Genomic DNA, 20,155 nt, shown 5'->3' with positions numbered 1-20,155 from the left:
TAAGTGAGCTGGGTTGACACACCGACCGCTTCTCCTTCTTAGAAAGATTTGCCTCTGGCGAATCTCCTACGGGCGCTGAGTCGTCGTTACTATAGTTAGGGTCTCCTTATCTGTAGTTCTTCTTTACCATTATGTTTAATCAGCATAATTACGCTGCGTCTAACGCTCGATATCTGGATGGCGAATAGGCCATCTTCCCAGACGGCCAGCCCACTGTACCTCTGCCAGCGGCTACTCTACTCGAGCAGGAGACTGAGGACCTCGAGATGCTCTGTATAGCGACGAAAGCGACATCGAGGTCGAGCTCGAAGGAAAGCCAGTCCCAGGAGCAGACCAGAGAGCAGGCGGCGACACTACCTAGGTACCATGGGCGACGCCGAAACCGAAACCACACCGCCGCCTTCAGACGACGACGAAGACATCGGCTCGAACAAAGACAAGGACGAGGTCATGGAGGAAGCGAACGAGCAGGACGCAGACGAGCCTCTGGTAGACACATGAAGTGGGGCAGTGTGGCTGAATCGAGTACATCAGCCCCACTAAACGTCATTTTGCACAGCCGCTTATCCGTAGTCGTACGCAGCTGACTGCACAGCACAAGTCACTCGCAGGCTTTTATTACGCTTCCCTACAACACCATTTTACTCCTAACTACCTCCTGATATCACAGCCATGGGGATATCCTCACAGTACGTGCTGCTCGTCGCCGTTGCGATACTCGTGCTACTGCCAACCGGCGCCTATGGCTTTGGTGCGGGCAACATCGCGAGTATCTCAAAAATTGAAGGCAAGAACTGGCGTCATGGCGACATCGAAGACATGCTCGCGACGGTCGCTTGCTTGAAAGGGCACAAGTGGAAGAGTAATATGATAAAGGTATGCCCAAATGGCAATACTACTGCGCTTACAATGACTGACCCTCCGTGTAGCGTGTGTACTTTGGCAACTGGCTACGCGATTACTCACAGGTGATTCCTACGGACTGCGCGACGCTGACTTACGCTGACTGATTCAGGCTGTTGATGTTGGAACGTTGGCCAAGGTCCAAGTACGTAAATACGGCAAATACGCTTTCGTGAGTCAATAAGCTTACATTGACTAGGGAGAAACCATCCGCGTTCTGGTTTGGGTTTTGTCGTTTATGTCTTTTGGCTATGCGACTGGAGAGTTCGAGGTTACAGCCGAGAGACTAGGTGTCTATAGGCCCGAGGAGCACATTGGTAAGCGAACTTGGTCTCTTCGGCTTATCCATACTAACGAAAGTGCAGATAATCCAGTAAGCAAACCCGGCTTGCACATATGAGTGTGACTTGACACTAACATCTCCAAAGAAGGATTATGCCGACAATGAGGACGCACGAAAATACGACCCTCGTCTGCGAGGTCCCGTTTCAGAAGCTGAGCTCGCAGTAGATCCAAACACCGGTATGAAGAACTATATCGCGAACGAGCATGGTAACTGGGCTACATCAACCGGATATGTGAAATACTCCTTTGCGCGCGCCATCCATTTTGGTCGACTTTATACCCACGGATCATCAGGTCAACGCGGACGAGACGAGGACCTATCAGAGGCGCTTCGCTGTCTAGGCCAAGGACTGCACTGCCTCGAAGATTTCGGAGCCCATACCAACTATACTGAGCTTGTACTGCGCGAGCTTGGTTACCATAATGTCTTTCCTCACGTGGGAGTACAAGCTGGCATCAACCTTCGTGGAAAGCACACTTATCCGCTCGTGACGGGCACATTCGGAGGTGTTGACTTCTTCCATTCAGTACTCGGAGAGGCCAATGACCATATTACGCAGACTGAGATCGACGAGGTGAACACTGCTCTCGTGGATGCAGTGTCTGGTGGTGCTAATGGACAGAGAAGTGGACCTGGAGGCCAGTCCAACGCTTGCGGTGGACTGATAGATGTTCTGAGCAAAGTTCCCGGTACTGGCGATCTCATCAGACAAGCGCAGGATCTACAGGCCTCATCAGATGCGCAGGCTGCGGCCAATGCGCGCGGAGGTTACGGTGACTATAGTTCATCGAGAGCTGGACCTAATACCTTTGATGCACCACCTGGATCTATGGGCGGACCACCAGGACCGGACATTCCAGGAACGAACACCGATCCAGCCACCATTATTCCTAAGATCTACCCTATCCTAGGTAAGAATATTCATGAATATAAGACATGGAGGCCAGGCTAACCTTTCGCAAGTCTTCCGCGATAATGTTGTACGCAGCATCTCGGCCATCATCTCCAAGATTCCTGGCCTTGAGAAACTGATCGAGACCATCACCGAGCGCGTCACTCTATTTGTGCTATCACTTCTTGCACCCTTCATCCTACCGATCATCAAGACAGCCTCATCCCAGCTGAAGAGTGGTTCTTCTGCTGTCATCGACTCAGCAGCCAAGCATCAGTTTGAGGTCTGGACAGACCCTACATCTACCAACCCAACACACAGCATGTTGTCCAAGGACCACTTCTCGAACGTCTTGAACCCGCCAGCCGGTCAAGTCGCCGTGGCGATCTTGCAGTATGTCGCGCCTCGCGTCATATACGCTTGGGACCACCCAGATGTTCCTGTCGACGAGGTCTTGAACGACTGCATGCGTGTTTTCCATCACCCAGCACTCCGAGACCCGCACTGCGAGGTACACAACAACATGTTCAAAGTTGTTGAGCAATGGGCCCGCAACTACCACGGCAAAGACTTGAACCAAATTCTGTCTTCTGAATCAGTAAAGGCTGGACACAACCACAGCGGTGACCACGATCACTCTACTGGTCACAGCCATGGTGCGGTAAACATGTCGAGCTTCGGAGGCCATAGCCATGGCAGTGGCGGTGGCCACGGAGGTGGCTACCCGGGCCAACAACAGTCCAGCGGTTCCAGCGATCTCCTCGGCTCCCTGACCAGCAAGCTTCCCGGTCCTCTCGGCGGTATGCTCAGTAGCTTCAGTAGTAGCTCTGGAAAAACTCGCGACATGGACGATGACTTCTCAGCCTCCTCGTCCGCAGCACCAGCACCATACCAGCCGTCGCCATCACCGCAACCCTCGCAGTGGGCTGGTTTCCAACCTTACCAGTCCTCCTATGCAGGCGAGGCTTACCAGCCGCCTGCCGAGTACAGCAACGCAGTACCTTCTGGTGGGTACGGATGGGGTCAGGGTCAGTACTCTGGAGGTCAGGGTGCGGAGCCTAGCTATACTGTTCCGACAAACTACCAGCAGGGTTACGAGAATTACAACCATACACAGGGAGGTTATGGCCAACCACCAGCTCAACAGCCACCTCCAGGATCTTATGGTGCGTATGATCAGGGTGGTGCCTATGGCCAAGGTCCGTCAGAAGGTAGTGGGAGGCAGTGGGGCAGCGGCGGGAATTCAGGATGGTAATTGCTGGTGCAGATGCCTGAGTTCCAAATAGGGCAGAAGGCGTTGAACATCCTCGGCGAGACTTTCTAATGGATACGTGTTTTGGGACGAGTCCATAGATTCATGAGTAATGCAAACTTGACATTTCAGTCCTGTCAATGTGTTCAGTGCGATAGAGTAGAGATTCTTTTATCCATTGTTTCCCCACCACATCTCTTCCACGGCCTCATATCCTTTGGTTCCAACCTCTTGTAAATACATGCATCGAAGAATCGCCTTCCAAAACAGATTGCCCCAAGCCAGATGATATGCCAAATGAACGCCGGCCGTTATGCTAGCGTCTCGTGTTTCGTAAATCTTTGGGTGATATTGGTACAAGATACAGGATAGAGCTGCCTCGTTCGCAAGCCACTATACCCTCACTTTCTTTTCGTGATAGATTATGACATGTATCGGATTTACTCGTTGATCTTAGCCAGGAGCCTACACATGAAATGTTAGTCATCTATCCCAAAACATGTAATCGCATCTCGGTGTATGGTGCAAACATACTCGTGGTCCCGGAACAGGCTCAACTCCTCTTCGCCAACCTTGATGGGGCTTCCGCCGAATTGCGGGATCAAGACCTTGTCGCCGGGTTGTACGCTGGGAGTAACGCGCTTTCCATCTTTGTCAAGCATGCCGGGGCCGACGGCGACGACCTTGGCTTCGTTGAGCTCCTTGACGGCGGTCTCGGGAAGGAAGATGCCCGTTGCGGTCTTGGCTTCGGGCTTGATGCGCTGGACGAGGATGCGGTCGAGGAGGGGCGCAATGCTGCGGATGGACTTGATTGCGGACTATAGGGGGAATTGGTTAGTCTGAAACTGTGCGTGCATGTGTAGAGGTGTAGAGTGTGTAGTGGGGTGAAAGTGGTCGTGGTGCTCAATGCTCGTGTAGATCGGATGGTAAGTGGATTGGAAACGGGTGGAGCTTACCATCTTGACAGACTATAGAAACTGGGTATCACAAAGAATCAGGTAAGACTAGAGTTGCGCTGGCTTGTAGAGTAGAAAGATGTCGATGAGAGCTAAACAGGAAGATGAAGATGTTGTGCTTTGCCCTTCCAGAAAATTCCATGTCCGTGCACTTACCTCGGAACAAGCTGCGGAACGCTTCGCATCTCGTCCATTACCAGAACCAGTAACTTTTTTCGCTTCGGCCTTTTGCATTCTTTCCTTGGTCTGTTTCATTTTCTCGCCAGTACATCGGTGTCTTCAGTGCTTCTTATGTGGAGAAGCAATGTCCTCAGACGCGGGCATTGTTATCACACTGCAAGACCGAAATATGTAGCTAGGACATTCCGACGTGCGAATTCTACGAGAAGCTTGCCAATTGAAAACGATGAGTTCATGCTGGCTATGCGAGCCGGTGGATTGGTGGAGGAACAGGGTGATTATGTAGTCAGAAGTCGTTTGGGCAAGTGGTATTTGTATTTCTTGCAACTATGGCCGACTGACGGTACGCAGGTGGCATAGGCATTGCTATTAGTGGGGGTGTCGACTCAATGGCACTCGCTGCGCTGTATACACAGTCTCGAACAGAAGACTCCCGGCTACCCCGTGCTCATGGTTTCATCGTGGATCACGGAGTGAGACCTGAGAGCACCGAGGAAGCGGAGTGGGTTGCAATGCAGTTGCGCTCGAAGCGTGAGATACGGAACATATCTCTTGCCTTCTAAGCACTGACTTTGTCCAGTTGGCATTGAATCCACCGTCCTTCCGCTCACATGGCCCGACAACTTCGACCCCAAGGACTTCAAGCGATTCGAAACCGAAGCGCGCACTCTCCGCTACCAAGCGCTAGGCCGAGCATGTAGAGACATGAGGATTACACGTCTCATGGTGGCACATCATGCAGACGACCAAGCGGAGACAGTCATGATGAGGTTGGCGAACAACAGACTGCGATCGGGGCTCCAGGCGATGCAGCGCAAAGAGTGGATACCAGAGTGTGAGGGTATATACGGCGTGTACCACAGCGGCGACCAACAAAAGCCCAATCGCAGCCTAGACATACCGTTCCCTGTCGAGCAGGGAGGCGTACAAATTTTCCGGCCACTGTTGACGTTCGAGAAGACAAGACTGATCGCAACGTGTGAAGAGAAAGGTGTAGCCTGGGCAGAGGACAAGACGAACCAGATAAAAACGCTTACGTCCCGCAACGCTATACGCCATATATACAAGAACCATAAACTTCCAGAGGTTCTGAGTGTCAAGTCGCTGGTTAATGTTTCGCAGCATATGCAAGAGCGCATCAAGCGACATAGAACCCTCGCAAACGAACTCTTCGACAAGTGCCTGATAAAACTCGACATACAGACAGGTTGTCTTGTGGTCCGATTTCCTCCTTTCTCCGACCTACTACCTTCTACAATCTATAACGAAGCCGACAAGATCGATAAGACCTACGCGAAGAACACAGCATATTGTCTGATAGAACGCGTGGCGGAACTAGTCACGCCCCGCTCTAAAGCGCCTCTTGGTCAGCTCGCAGCAACTGTCTGTCGCATTTATCCCGAACTTGAGGATCTGGAAGATGACGAGGGGCCCGAACATTGGAACGTGGTGCGGAAGAAGAACTACTGCGTCTACAACGTGTGGTGGCGCTTCTGGGACCAAACTTCGCCGTTTGACAGGCGTAAGCACCAAGAAGCAGGCATCGATCCGTCTTTACCCCATCCACGAGAATGGCTGCTCACACGACAACCCCTCGATACGAACGAGAAAGCAGATGCCGGGAATCACATCGTCTTCCCCCCACAGACATCTCCGAGATCAGAGTTCCGACTTTTTGATGGCCGCTACTGGATCCGGCTGCGCAACCGTCTTCCGTACGACAATCTGGTTCTGCGCATCTTCTCAAAAGACGACATGCGCTACTTGCCAACTTATCAGCAGAACAAAGCCCAAATGCAGGAGTCTGATGCTGGTCGTCCTTACCGCTACATCATGGCCGCTTTTGATCTCCTCAAACCAGCCGATCTACGTTTCACCCTACCTGCCGTTTTTCGAAAAGACTGCAAAACGGGTGAGGAAACTCTGATAGGGTTTCCAACGCTCGACGTGCGCACTCATGGCTTTGGAGCACCAAAAGAAATCTGTGATTGGACTGTGCGCTACAAGAAAATCGACTTTGGGTCACGGTCAGCGGGTGATCTCATTATACCGGGCAGTTCGAGAAAAGACATCATTGTTGAGGAGATGCGGGAGAGGAAGACTCTGGAAGGTGTCGAAAAGGCACGGAAGGCGGAGGCACGGAAAGAGAGACACAAGGAGGCACTAAAGGCGAAGAAACAGCAACAACGTGAAGAGACTAGCAACGATGCTCTCATAGGGTACAAGCGCGTGGTACATGTTGATGGAAGGGATGGAAAGAGAAGAGAGTGGAAAGCCGCTGCAGAGAATGTGCAAAGAAGTATGCAAGCAGAGGAGGCGGATGCACTAAGCTTCTTGGAGAAAGAGAGCAGAAGGTAGTATCTGTACCTTTGAATTTAGCAATTGATACCCCATACCATTCGATACAACGTATCTTGACTAGATTGTGCAAGTAGGTCGAGGTGTGAGAGGTGTCCCGCAAGGCTAGACTGATGACGTTGTAGGAATAGGCACCGAAAGTGCATCCAGCCAAATGGGAAAGGCATATGTCGTGGATGCCCGTCTCCACCAACGCATCGCGCTCCTTCCCCGCCTTGCAGCGGCAGTCGAGCGCCATTGCGTTGAGCTTATTTTGACCGCTATTACTTTGCAGACCGCCTGTGATGTTGGTGTTGGCTTATCACGGTTGTTAGCCGTGGTTGCATTAATAGTAAAGACAGAAAATGGCCTCATGTTTCGTTGGCCCAATGACCAAGTGCATCCCGGCAGCGCGGGGAAGATTGCTAGACTAGGGTGCGAAGTTGTCGTTGTGTGGTGCTGCAGATACTGACACCGTAGCTGACATGGGGTGCAGAATTTGGAACAAAACCACACAACCTCAACAAGTATTGTATGGCTTGCTCGTGATAAAAGTAGTTCCCAAACGCTATTGACGTTGACTCATGTGGTGGATCCCGGCCGGGAGCCTTTGAGTAGCCACGAGCTCCGCGCTCCAGAAAGAAGCGAGAGTAGTCAGGGACAGAGATCCACAGTATTTTCGATGGACGAGGCCCTTTGCGATTGCTCGACAAATCGTCAATTGGGCTACCAGCGGCTCAGAGATGCAGTGGGCGGTAGCTTGTCAGATGTTGATTAATGTGTGGTGGAGTCTGCTCATGGTAAAGTTGTTCAATAGCATTTAGCGTTTCAAAGTCATGAAACGCAGCGCGACATGACTGGGTGCACAAGGTTGCTCACGCCAGGCACAAGGCCGCACGGTAGAGGTCAGCCTCTTGTCGCCAAATTTGCGCCCGAGTGCCTGTGGCGGTGAGCGGGACGCGGATTGGATACGGTCATAATTATTGCCAGGGAGATCTTCTGCGGAGTTTTATCGAGTGCTCTGTGCGTACCGTCATGTTGGGCAACAACCGCTGAGATGACAGGATGCAGATCTGAGCAGAAATTCCTTTATGCGTCTCAGGTTTGACAGCTGTCGACGTGTGTGGAGAGTCGATGTTTAGCTGAAAGATGGGCGACTGTCCTGATACGACCGGTACGTAACAGACGGCTTTTAGATGTGGCAGGCTAGTCTATGGTGCTGCCCGTGGTTAACACCCCTTTCACGTGAGTGGAATATTGAGCCGGCATTGCCCTAGCACACTGGCCAGGTGTTTTCGGCTGATCTGAGATGAAGGCGACCATTCTGAAGAGTCAGTCCGACTTTAGCAATTTTCACTTGTACCGCTGCCGTGGCAAGGCGGTGTCTACAATCTCGATACGACGATCAACCCTCGTGGGGGCTTGTGCAAGATGTCAATGGGTACATGTGTTAATACTGTTGGAGTAGTATACTGGACAGCTTTCGGAACCGAAGAAAAGCAAGTATGCGTGCGTGAACGCCATGAAAGCTAGAGGATGGCGGCACGTAGTCTCTTCGGCTGCATTCGCCAGCTGGAAGGTTAGCAATTTGGGCGCCAGGGTCTTGACGCCTTTTGTAAACGGGGATCACGCTTGGAGGGTGGTGGCGTGGCGCGATTCGTTACGTGCAGGCCGCTAGAAGTGTCTAGCCTTGTATGCTCAGGCATGCTTGGCGTGGCGCCAGAGTTGGAGTTGTGCAGAGTTCGCGATGGCGCGACCAAGACGGCTGTGGTGTAGCACAGAGCTGAAGAGGTGGTAACAAACTTGTTCACAGCAGCCGTTGAGCCGCGCACTGGTCGAGAGAGACTTGAGGAGCGCTCTGGTGATGATGTGCATCCCATGGATTGGATGCAGGATAGCAGTGCCGATCACGGTTATACTGACGATGGTGTGAGATAGATGTACAGTGTAGTGATGGATGACGGTTCATCGATGACAAAGACAATGACGGCCTAACAGACAGGCACATGTTCACCACGACGGCGCCGCTTAACCGTGTCTCGTCGTGGTCTAATCGTGTCTCGTGAGCCATCAAAAGATATCAGCGTCTCAGACTGCATCCCAGGCTTGGTCGATCTCTTCAGCAAGTGGTGAAGAGGGGCAGACAGATCATGCGACCAGGTCCCAAGGGTCTGTTGGCCACGAGCTTATCAGACGCGTGGGCGCCAACCGTGAGAAGCGTCAGAAGCCGCCGTGTGCCGATGACAGACACAAGACAGTCTCCCTCTGCTCACCGTGGCCATGGTAGTGAACGACAGGTTGATGCTGGATGCACAGTCGCTGTTTCAAGACTTCGCAGTGCATAACGTTGGTGAATGGTGCTATTCGGGCGGGCTAGGTGCAGGCGGGTCCGTCCAAGAGGACGTGCAGCCGCGAAAGCCAATTTCGTTGGTGGCATCCCTGCCTGGCGAACCCCTACCTAGCAACAGCCCTCACCTTAAAGTTCTCCCATTCCTTGATCGTCTGAGATTTTCTATCCTTCTTTCCTCCTCACCGCCCTTCGTATCCTTAACAAGGTCGTGCCTGCTCGTCTGCCGCTGCACTTTGCGAGCGTGGAACTTTCCCTTTCCGTACATCTTGTAATACCCAAACATTGAGCTTGCCTCGACAACACTCCTCTTTTCGAACCCTCTTACCCCCCACACACACAAACACACAAACACCCGCTCCCAAAACAAACAGCAATACACAACATGTCTGCACCCGTCGACGCCCCCAAGCCGGTTGAGCACCCCGAGGTTGGCACTGTTGGTACCGTTGAGCCTGCGCCTGCCCCAGTAGTAGCGAGCGAGCCAGTCACCGCTGCGCCTGTAGTAGAGGAGGCGCCAAAGACGGAGGATGTTTCCAAGACTGAGGGCGAGACCGTCGCGCCAGTAGAGGAGGTCAAAGAGGACAAGGTTGTTGAGCCCATCTACAGCGGTGCGCTCGGCTACAAGGCGCCTGGTCTGAAGAAGTGAGTGCATTCGCCGGTCATCGCACTGGCTATTTGCTAACATGCTCCCCAGCGCTTTCCGCTTCGCCAAGAAGTACTTCTGGTTCGGCGAGGAGCCCGTTGCCGCCGACAACCTGAGGGAGTACCTCCGTGGCGAGAAGCCCGAGATTGCCCACCCTGTTGTCGCTTGGTCCAGCCAGACCGGAAAGGGTCTTTTTTTCTTCGTCAAGCACGCAGACCAGAAGGAGCACCCCGCCGGTGTCCTCAACTTGGTATGTTGGAATTAAAGCTTTTTACGAACCGACATCTAACGCGCAAAAGGCCTATGCCACCGACCTGGCCAAGGACGGCGCTGTCGCTTTCGCGTTCAAGATCTCCGGTCACAAGCACACCTTCGAGGCCACCACCGCCGCCGAGCGTGACGGATGGTTCGTCGCCGTCGAGAAGGCCATCACCGAGGCCAAGGCTTCCAAGGACACCATTGAGTCGAGCGAGGGCTACAAGGAGCACAAGGAGAAGATTGGTACGTTTGCACTTTGTTCACGTCGCGTCGCGTCGCGGTCGCACTAGTGGACGATCTGGCCGTGTTGCTGCAATAGGCTAACATCCCGCAGGCAAGCCCACCGCGCTAGCGGGAGCTACATCCTCCGCTCCCAAGAAGAGCATGGACGCTACCCCCAAGCTCGCCGAGGGCGAGACACCTGTCGCCGGTGAGCCCGCCGCTGCTCGTGCTGGATCTTCTTCCAGCTCTTCTTCCGACGAAGAGAAGCGCAAGAAGGCTGCTAAGAGCAAGTCTCGCTCCGTCTCCCGTGGCAAGCGCGCCAGCCTCTTCGGTGGCCTGCTTGGAAAGAAGGACAAGGAGCCCAAGGACGAGACCGATGCTCTCAAGACCGAGCCTGAGGTCAAGAAGGAGGAACCTACCGTTGTTCCTGCCGTCGTTCCCCACCTTGACGAGAGTAAGTTCATCTTGTTCGTTTTCCATATACCTCATACTAACGTGTTCCAGTCCCCGCAACTACCCCCGTCAACGCGACCGAGGTGACCCACCCCGCTGAGACCACAACCGAGCCCACCGCTGCCGTTGTCGCTGCTCCTACTGAGGAAGCTGTCAAGGTTGATGAGACCGCTGCTCCTGTAACCCAGGAGAAGCCCAAGCCCGCCAAGCGCGGTTCCATCTTCGGATCTTTCGTTGAGAAGCTCAAGTCTCCTACCACCGAGAAGAAGGAGCACGAGGCTGGTCTTGCTGCTACGCCAGTGAAGGAGAACGAGACCATCCCCGAGGCCTCCAAGCCTCTCGAGGAGGCTCAGGTCGCGGCGCCCGTCGTTCCTGAGACCACTACCGCTGCCACCGAGCCAGCGGCTAAGCCTGAGGAGGTAAAGGCCGTATCTACTCCTTCCAAGGAGAAGGACCACTTCAAGTTCGGAAAGTTCTTTGGCTCCAAGGACCGTGCCAAGTCCCCAGCTCCCGAGCCCAAGGTTGACGCTGCCGCTCCCCAGATCGCGGACACCTCCGCCCCGGCTACCACTGAGCCCGTCCAAGTTGCCGAGCCTGCCCCCATCGCTGAGACCAAGGTCGAGGCTACACCAGAGACCGAGGCCCCCAAGCAAGACAAGCGCAAGTCGTTCTTCGGCAACCTCGGTCGCTCCCTGTCCAAGGCCACGGGTAGCAAGGCACCCAAGGACAAGAAGGACGCCACCAGCCCTGCTCCTGTCGCTGAGGAGGAGGCGGCTGTTCCCGCCGTTGAGGAGAAGAAGGATGAGACCACTGCCCCAGTTGTGGGTGACGTTCCCGCTGAGACCAGCGTGGCCGATGCTTCGAAAAGCGCCAACCCGACTGTCGCTACAACTGCGTAAGGTGTGGTGGGAAGATGTCAGCCTTTGCAACGACAGCCACGACGGAATGACGGAAAAGCAAAGACAACGTAAATCCCTTCTTTGACCGCCCGGCCAACTCTGATACCCCCCCAAAAATCTGCTTTGGATCTTCTACATTGATTCAGGCGTCTCATTTGGATCAAGTTTCTTCACATATCCCCTCTCATTCGATTTTCTCCTTGCATTTGGACCAACTCATTGTCACTCTCTTTTGTGGATCGCGATGGTTTAGACTGATACCACTTTAGCTGTTTCTCTCGTTTTGATACCACTGGCGGATCTCGGACGCACCCTGTTTTTTTCGCGCAATACCCCGGATACCCTCTGCGTACCGCCTTGTTAGAAGGAGTACACAAGCGGCCACTAGGGCACACATCGACGTAATAATCTCTAATAAATTGTCGTTGCTCTGTACTTGATTGTCTAACTATTGTGTCATGTCTTGATGTTTGCTCTTGGTATCTTTGATAATGCTAAGCTGAAAAGCCTTGTTGATGCTATTATAGTTTGATGAAATACTTCGTAATGTACCACGCACTACCCTAGTTTTTCTTTCCATCCAAATCCGAGTAAAAGTTCCACCCAAAGTTGGCACTCGGGTCGTTGAAGCGCATCTTCTTATCAATCTTCGCAATCTTGTCCACATCCTCCTTGGGCAACTCAAAGTCGCCTTCCAAATTGGCTTTGATCCTCGACTCCGTCTTACTTTTCGGAATAACAGAATGACCCATACTAATACCCCAAGCTAGCGCTACCTGCGCCCCAGTCTTTCCATGCTTCTTACCTATCTCTACGAGCACAGGGTCGTCCATGAGTTTATTCATGTTTTTCCCGGAATCATAGATTTCATTTTGGTTTCCAAACGGAGAGTACTGTGTTACGTGGATGCCCTGTTCCTTGTGGTAGTGTGAGAAGGCGGCTTGTTGGAGGTAAGGATGGCATTCTATCTGGTGGACAGCGGGTACAACGCTGGTTTCCTTGACCAACCGCTCGAGTTCAGCTCTGCTAAAGTTGGAGACGCCGATTGCGCGGGCTTTGCCGCTTTTGAAACACTTTTCCATGGCCTTGTATGTGTCGACAAAGTCTGTGTCGCCGGTTTTGGTCTTGCCTGAAGAGTCCTTTGGGAACATTTCTGAACTGCGGGCGAAAGGTGAGGGCCAGTGCATGAGGTAGAGATCGAGGTAGTCGGTTCCGAGGTCTTTGAGCGAGGCATCGAGGGCGGCTTCTACATCGTCCGGGTGGTGCGAGTTGTTCCAGAGTTTGCTGGTGATGAAGAGGTCGGAACGGGGGACGCCGGATTTCTTGATGGCGGCGCCTACGGCGGGTTCGGTGCCGTAGATGCGTGCTGTGTCGATATGGCGGTAGCCGGATTTGAGGGCTATGGTGACTGCTCTATTGCGTGTGTTAGTAAACGGCAGGCTTCTTGTCGACGAACGGAAAGCTTACGGCTCCTGAGCGTCCTTGTCCTGCCATGTTCCGAATCCAATGGCAGGAATCTTTGCGCCCGTGTTGAGTGTAAAGGTTGTGCCGTTGTGTGCCATTCTGACTTGTTGCGGGTGAAGTTGTCTCGTTATTTGTGAGAGTCTGTTTGTGGAAGTCATGCGTAATGAACGTGAAGCGGATGATGCAAACATGTTGGCTTTGTATATTTCGTCGGAATATGCAACGCCGTTCTCTTAGGGAGACTTTATGGTACTCACAATGAGGACTAGTTCGTCGTCATGGCGGCCTATGTTCCGAGGTCGGTTGAAGAGCGATGATGATGTCACAGGGTTCACGGCAACCATCATGGTGTCGGTAGATGATGCGGTGAGGTTTGGTGAATACAGCACGGTAACTGACACTTGAAGATTAAGCTCAGAGAGGGGTTTGATCTGCTTCTACTAGAATTGGCTTGGCCAGTACTCTATTGTGTGGGCGTGAATGTGGTGATGTTGCTGACCCGGAGTTAAGCGCAACCCGGAGGTATCAACGCAGCATTCAAGCACGAAGAACTTGTAGGTATAACACATGTACTGGCCAAACCAAGTTCTTGAAGGATTGTGAGAGAAGTTCGATCAATGGATAGATGCTTGATTTCACGAGAAGGAGGTCTATACCCCTACCCGGCTTAACCCATCCAGCACAATTACAACTCGCAACAGCGATAAGCCAAACCATTAATAATGCTGGTTACAACCAAAGATTACCATGCCTACCGCAAGCAAAAAATAAGATAGACGAAAGAAAGGGGTATCAAACAAGCCACCAACCAAGCTCACCCAAGCGAGGAGTATTTCCACCGCTGAAACCCCCAACATGAACGTACCAAGTCGCTCAAAAAGGTCAAACACCCCGCATCAGATGTCCCGCCATCGCTGCTAATTTCCGACCGTCCAGGCCGAGGAAGAAGAGGATCGTTCTCGCGACCATCAGATGATTCCCCCACAAAAGACTCGCGGTTCGGATCCTTTATGCCCATCTGCTCGAACGTGTAGGCAGATGAGTCAAGCACAAATTTCAAGTATTCAGATGGTGACCTAACAATCCGTGTGAGCCACGAATCCAACACACTCGGGTAGAGAACTTCGGGATGTGGTAGGGGAGCGGTATGCAGACATGCAGAGGATTAGCTGTTTACTGGAACACGAGCGCAGTGAGAACAAAGTTGTTGGCAAAGTCCCAGTAGGGCTGGGATTCGAGCGTCTCGCTGTCTTGGTAGACGCGTCCGCCGTAGGCGAGACGGATTATGACGGTGGGATCGAGCTATATGTTGTCAGCGACGTACTTGCTTTGTGCGGGCCGTGCAGTGGAGGGGAAAAGGAGAAGTATGTACGTACCTTTGCTTGTTCCTTTAGCTTCTCAGTGATTGTTGCGACCGAGTCTTTCATTCGTATGACAAGCAGAACATCCTTCTGGTCATGACTCGTCCTTACTCGCACACGTATGAGGCTATTGGATTTGTCGTCGACCGCGTCGTCGAGTGTCTCGTGCATAGCGCTGGAACTAGCGTCTCCATGTATGTCCTTGTCTTCCTCGTCACCCTCTTCCGCCAATCCCTCGGGCTCCACAATCACCCACTCGGGAACTTTATATTGGACGCCTGTGGGATCGTATACGCCTCGCCATAGAAGGCCTGTGGGGCATGTGCAGTCAATCGCATCTAGCATCGTCTGAGCTTCTTGTAGCTCTCCAGACTTTAGATACTGCGCGACGAGCCGTATAGCGCGCCATATCTGTTCCGACCCCGTGACTTGTGTATCCCACCAGTCTCCGCGCTCCTTCTCCAGTCGCGATGGCGTCCATGTCAGGTTTGTAGAGTCTGTCAGAGGTTTGACGCGGCTACTCGTCTTGGTAGTGGTTGAAGCGAGCGTATTAGGCAAGCGCGAGCGCTGAGTTGAGGGAATCGGCTTTAGAGGCGAGTTTGGGCGGTCGTTGGCACGGGGTGGATGCGCATTGTCGTGCGAGGCATGTGATGGGCGTGGTGAGGGAATGGAGCTTGGTCGCGTCGAGGGCGCCGTGATGTTGCGCGACGACGAATGCGCGCGGACTGCAGGGGGACCGTCGTCGCTCGTGCGTGAGGCGCAACAACCCTGGTGACGTGTGTTAGAAGGTGCGAAACAAAGGATTATGCGCTGAGGCACGCGATCTGCATCGACATACCATTTTGGAATCCTACCCCTCAACCGTGGGCTGAGCCGACATGTGTGAGCTAGCAATGCGCAGAGCGAGTGTAGGATTGCAACAACAATACTGGAGGGGTATGAATGTAAGCGGATGATGATCGCATGAGCATAGTGTTTCTCCGTCGAGGTAATATGAGGCGAGTTGGGACGAGGCTGTAGGATCCAGGCAAGTATCAATCGATAGCACGAAGGCGCAGTACACATACCCTATATGGCTGCCGCGGTACGCCTTCCGCTCCTCCCGTGATCAGAATATGAACGTATTACGAATGCCTTGCCACACATCTTCATGCGCACAACAAGGGCTGGGCCGGTCCATTGCGAGTCGTGTATGGTCGACGGTCACTTGCCCAGCACACAGCCGTTGTGAAGTGAGCGTCATGCAACAGGACGATCCACACGGCATATCGCTCAGCACAACCCAACCTTCGGGGCAGCGCCGCGTACAGCGTGCAACTCCCTTTGTTATAAACTGCAATGTGCTAGGCAAGTTCAAGAATAACATTATACTCATTGCATTCATGAAAGCGAAGAAAAACCCCCTAATAAATACCATGAAACTAACTGTAACTCCCCGCCGCCCAACTCTTCCGACTCTCCCTGCGATCCTCACCCTCAAAGAAGATAGCGACGCGATTCGGCTCCCCCTTTCCTCCCTCATGGTAGTCATACTTGATCTTCTTGAACCTAAGCGCCCTGGCATCTTTAATCTCATCCCCACTCATAACCATAGCCGACTCGCCATTGATGCGGCTCACAACGGGGTTCAACAACATAGCCATACTAAAGAAACTCTCATCACGCACAATCGTGCGGTTTGCAAAGATACCCAACAGACAGAGTGCCAGGAATTGGATGAAGCATATTCCGCCTAGAATGCTAAAAATGTACGACCAATCTACGTTGAGTTGTTGACCTTGCGAGGGAACGACTGTTTGGCCGGTGACATTATAGCGGATGCCGTGGTCGTCGAACGCGGCTACGGCACCGATCGTGAAGCGCATTAGCAATTCCTCAACCTCCTCCTTGGCGATCTCGTGTGCTGGTGACAATTTGGAGCCCTGGCTGTAGGATCGTGTTTGTCGGTCTTCCCAGCCATTCCAGGGAATGCCTGTCCAGCCGATTGCCCCAGCCGCTATACGAGCAAAGTCAGAGCTACCCCAGACTGCATCCGTATCCTTGCGGTCGCGCAGTACGATATCGTTTTTGGCGTGGCCAGATACCACTTCTTCGAGGGTATTGTTGCAGAGGAATAGCGACGTGTTGTTTACACGACGGCTGTCTGGCAGTTGCATGACGGTGAAATTTGTACATCTCGTACCACAGTTCTCATACACTGATGCCATCCAGGTGACAGATCCACTAGCTTGTTCGGTAACGTTGTATCTGACAAATTCTGTTTCGCCTTGCTTTTTTGCCATGATGTACAAAGGATCATCACCTACATCATAAACCTTGCCATCCTTCAAGTCAAGTTGTTCGCAGGTCGCCCGCACGGTAATATTGCGGGAGCTGGCTGCGTAATTGATCCACGGATGCGTTGGCTCGCGGTTGAAGAAGCGATAATGCCAGGCGTTGTCGCCTTTGTAGATGGGTGTGCCTGGTAAGCCGGATAGATCAGTCACCATAGCCTCGGGGGTTGTGAAGGTGAAGTTGGGGTAAGTCATGGCCTCCGTGCCGTACATCCAAGCCGCCTCGAGCTCGCTCTCGCTGGAATAGTCATCCGAGATGTCGGGTGGGGTAGCGCCAATGTACCAAGTGTTCATGTCGGCTACAGTTACGTTCCCTTTGGAAAAGAGCGGGATTTCCGAATTCTCCATTGGCCAGAACAGACTGAGTAATGCAACCAAGATTTGAGAGCCGATGTTGAGAGACAGCCAAGCTAGACACGCAAGCCACATCCACTTGGTTCCATCGTCTCTAACGTCCTTGAACCAGCTAAACTTCCGTAGCCACGTCTTGCCTCGAAACCCAGGTGAGGAGATGATCATCAGCTTCGTCACCTTGGCAAGCGAGCTCAGGTGTAGGATGAGGTCGAATACTTCTAGACTAACATATCGTCTAGTAAGAAAAGACCATCGAAACACGGATGCATAGTGTTTCAACGAAGCCAAGATGTTCAGACCCAGACACAGCGAAAGACCGATCGTGAGTGAGTTGAAGATTCTGACATCGAGATTGGAAAGGACAATGCGGTCGCGGAATCCTTCCCACGATTTGAGTGTGACACAGATCGCTGCACTGAAGAACAGTGTTACAAGGAGCTTCATTGCTCCAGTCTTCAGTAGTGTCTTCCGTGCTTCGTGGTGGTCGAAACGCTTGATTTGTTTGTGATTTTTGTGGTGATGAGTTCCGTCTTCCACGTCGAATGTCGAGCTGGGGGTATTCAAAGTTGTGTAGACACCGCCCTTGGAGTCCATGATCTCAGGCGACAGTACCATCTGTGGTGAGTACGATGTATCGTCAACGTGTTGCATCGATACGTCTCCACCATCGTAACCTGGCGGCTCGGCTGAACTCATCAACGGCGCATTGTCGGAGTGCCCGCCACTGACTGTGCGATTGCGGTCCATTGACCCTTTCCTTGTTTCGATAAAATGATGTATCGGAGCTTTGCCTTCTCTACTCCACAGCTGTAGATATGGGTTTGTAGGGCCTCAGATCTCGTGCGCCGTCAGGTCGGGAAGCTGCAAGCGTTCTAAGTGGATCTAGCCTGACTAAGTGGCGGGTGAGGCTGTATGCGCATTCGACAGCGAAATCAAAAGTCTCGACACGGTGGTTGGGGTCTCAGGATATCTGAGGACGAACAAGAGCTTTCCCGGGTGATCTTGCAAAACCTTGCCTAGGGAAGTCGCAAGAGGTATGATTCGAAGTAAGAGAAATGATGCGATTTCATGGAGCACACATGGTGCTCTTATCGCTTCCCTCCCGGCGCATTCCTACGCGGCGATCTAGGAAATATTGGGGTCTGGGGGCTGAGGGCTGAAAGTTTGGGGGCCGCAACAAGCGGGTCTGCAAGCCTCCTTGTGTTGCACAAGGCAGGCGAAGCAAATACAGAATCGATCGAAGAGGCGGAAGGAGGATGATGGAGAGTACCAATGTGTAATAATAGAAGACGGAAGAGTCGTTCTACTACTTACCATACGCCTATCGTGAAGCGGCTCCCATATGGAAGCGTGCTCCAGCTCATGGCCCTCTTCATCCTAGATTCTACCGAACGGGAGGCTGAGTCTTACACCAGAGCCAATGATTGTAGCAATTGGTAGTCCTATTGTTAGTTCCAGCAGCCGGTTAAGTGCATATGGTTTTATCGAGGCGCATCTAGCCTTGTAAGTCTACAGGGTGGGTGAAAGCCACGAGGGGGCCTAAAGTCATTCGCTTAAAATACAGCTGCGGGAAAGTAGCGCAGGAAGCGCAAGGCTGAAAGCTTGAAGTATGTCGCGGAATGCGCTTGAACACGGGCATACATCCCCTGGATACAAAAGTTACGCGAGGGTGTAGCATGCTTTGCAGACGACAGGGAAGGAGTACATAGGTAGCCGTGCTGCTCACGGATGTCGGCCGCGGCTCGCACGCTTGACGAAACTGTCATCTTGCACCTATGCGGGCACCCACCAATCATCGAGCTTCGAGCAGGCACCACAAACGTTCTGCACTGCTACGTGCAATGCATCCGTCATTACACGGGTATGACAAGGTATGGTTCATTGACGACCCGCGCGCGAGAGTGGCAGGCCGACTAGCCTTAGGTATACCCCACATAGCACTAGATGACAAATGACTGTGGAGATCGTATATCGAAGGGCGTGATGGAGATTGGCTTCAAAAGACTCTTTCTTGTCGTATCTATTGTCTTCTCGCTCATAGTTGTCCATCCTCACAATCAAGCAACAATGTCGTCGTCAAAAGTTGTTTTGTACGATCTTCCCAGCCAACAAGGCACTGCGTGGTCATTGAACCCGTGGAAAAGTGAGTACTTTCCACATCAACAATGATAGTCAGGCATTCTGATGATCTCGCAGCTCGTATGGTCTTGAACTACAAGAAGATCGACTACACGACCGAATGGGTAGAATACCCTGACCTAGCCCCAAAGTTCAAAGCGCTTGGTATCCCGCCCAACCCAAAGGACGCACCTGGCTATTTCGCCGATTACACCAGTCCCGCCATCAAACATGCGAATGGTACCTACCAAATGGACTCATGGCCCATTGCTTTCGAGCTCGAGAAGCAGCACCCAAGTCCTTCTCTACACCTCGACGACCCGATCGTTGAGAAGATTAGAGACCACCTTCCCAAGTTGATGGGTCCACTCAGGCTATTACTTATCCCTCAGGTGCCAGTAGTGCTGTTGAACAAGCCTAGTGCAGACTACTTCTTCGAGACGAGGGAGAAGATGTTCGGGAAGCCGCTGGACCAAGTAGAGAAAGATGCTAACGCGGAGGAATGCTGGGAGCAGGCCAAAGCGCCGGCGAAGGAGGCAGGAGATCTGCTGAGGAAGAATGGCGGCCCTTATTTCCTGGGTCAGACTGGTAAGTGCACACGTATTAGATGGGAGATTTGGACTATGTACACTAACCAAGAACCAGTCTCCTATGCTGACTTCATCTTCGTGTCGATGTTACATTTTGTCAAGTGCATAAGCGAAGATCTGTTCAAGAAACTCCTAGCACTGGACGATGCCTTCCCGAAGGTATACGAGGCAAGCAAACAGTGGTTGGAGAAAGAAGATTAGTCCATACTTTGCACGTAACAGAACAACAGTCTGTCGACAGACA

General features: G+C 52.5%; 8 protein-coding genes across 8 annotated transcripts; 4 read left to right on the top strand and 4 right to left on the bottom strand.

Moving 5' to 3' along the window:
• Window positions 1–366: 366 nt before the first annotated feature.
• On the top strand, window positions 367–3,396 carry ALTATR162_LOCUS4530 (uncharacterized protein; the record flags this gene model as incomplete). Its single annotated transcript, XM_043312142.1, has 8 exons — window positions 367–489; window positions 691–876; window positions 930–968; window positions 1,016–1,048; window positions 1,103–1,220; window positions 1,269–1,276; window positions 1,332–2,160; window positions 2,213–3,396. The coding sequence occupies 8 exons, from the start codon at window positions 367–369 to the stop codon at window positions 3,394–3,396; spliced, it is 2,520 nt and encodes an 839-aa protein (XP_043168077.1).
• Window positions 3,397–3,833: 437 nt separating this feature from the next.
• On the bottom strand, window positions 3,834–4,352 carry ALTATR162_LOCUS4529 (uncharacterized protein; the record flags this gene model as incomplete). The annotated part of the gene is made up of 3 exons (XM_043312141.1): window positions 3,834–3,858; window positions 3,928–4,211; window positions 4,350–4,352. 3 exons carry the CDS (start codon window positions 4,350–4,352, stop codon window positions 3,834–3,836), a joined length of 312 nt encoding a protein of 103 aa, XP_043168076.1.
• A 566-nt stretch (window positions 4,353–4,918) lies between these two features.
• Window positions 4,919–6,887, top strand: ALTATR162_LOCUS4528 (uncharacterized protein; the record flags this gene model as incomplete). The annotated part of the gene is made up of 2 exons (XM_043312140.1): window positions 4,919–5,060; window positions 5,110–6,887. The coding sequence occupies 2 exons, from the start codon at window positions 4,919–4,921 to the stop codon at window positions 6,885–6,887; spliced, it is 1,920 nt and encodes a 639-aa protein (XP_043168075.1).
• A 2,711-nt stretch (window positions 6,888–9,598) lies between these two features.
• Window positions 9,599–11,691, top strand: ALTATR162_LOCUS4527 (uncharacterized protein; the record flags this gene model as incomplete). The annotated part of the gene is made up of 5 exons (XM_043312139.1): window positions 9,599–9,858; window positions 9,911–10,109; window positions 10,159–10,360; window positions 10,452–10,793; window positions 10,844–11,691. 5 exons carry the CDS (start codon window positions 9,599–9,601, stop codon window positions 11,689–11,691), a joined length of 1,851 nt encoding a protein of 616 aa, XP_043168074.1.
• Window positions 11,692–12,254: 563 nt separating this feature from the next.
• ALTATR162_LOCUS4526 (uncharacterized protein) lies at window positions 12,255–13,253 on the bottom strand (the record flags this gene model as incomplete). The annotated part of the gene is made up of 2 exons (XM_043312138.1): window positions 12,255–13,104; window positions 13,159–13,253. 2 exons carry the CDS (start codon window positions 13,251–13,253, stop codon window positions 12,255–12,257), a joined length of 945 nt encoding a protein of 314 aa, XP_043168073.1.
• Window positions 13,254–14,328: 1,075 nt separating this feature from the next.
• Window positions 14,329–15,357, bottom strand: ALTATR162_LOCUS4525 (uncharacterized protein; the record flags this gene model as incomplete). Its single annotated transcript, XM_043312137.1, has 3 exons — window positions 14,329–14,457; window positions 14,532–15,284; window positions 15,355–15,357. The coding sequence occupies 3 exons, from the start codon at window positions 15,355–15,357 to the stop codon at window positions 14,329–14,331; spliced, it is 885 nt and encodes a 294-aa protein (XP_043168072.1).
• Window positions 15,358–15,937: 580 nt separating this feature from the next.
• Window positions 15,938–17,950, bottom strand: ALTATR162_LOCUS4524 (uncharacterized protein; the record flags this gene model as incomplete). Its single annotated transcript, XM_043312136.1, has 1 exon — window positions 15,938–17,950. One exon carries the CDS (start codon window positions 17,948–17,950, stop codon window positions 15,938–15,940), a length of 2,013 nt encoding a protein of 670 aa, XP_043168071.1.
• A 1,320-nt stretch (window positions 17,951–19,270) lies between these two features.
• On the top strand, window positions 19,271–20,112 carry ALTATR162_LOCUS4523 (uncharacterized protein; the record flags this gene model as incomplete). Its single annotated transcript, XM_043312135.1, has 3 exons — window positions 19,271–19,346; window positions 19,400–19,909; window positions 19,967–20,112. 3 exons carry the CDS (start codon window positions 19,271–19,273, stop codon window positions 20,110–20,112), a joined length of 732 nt encoding a protein of 243 aa, XP_043168070.1.
• Between the last annotated feature and the right edge of the window lie 43 nt (window positions 20,113–20,155).

Source organism: Alternaria atra (assembly GCF_907166805.1).
Source record: "Alternaria atra isolate CS162 genome assembly, contig: 23, whole genome shotgun sequence".
In the NCBI taxonomy this organism is placed as follows: domain Eukaryota; kingdom Fungi; phylum Ascomycota; class Dothideomycetes; order Pleosporales; family Pleosporaceae; genus Alternaria; species Alternaria atra.
This window is presented reverse-complemented; position numbering and strand designations above follow the sequence as displayed.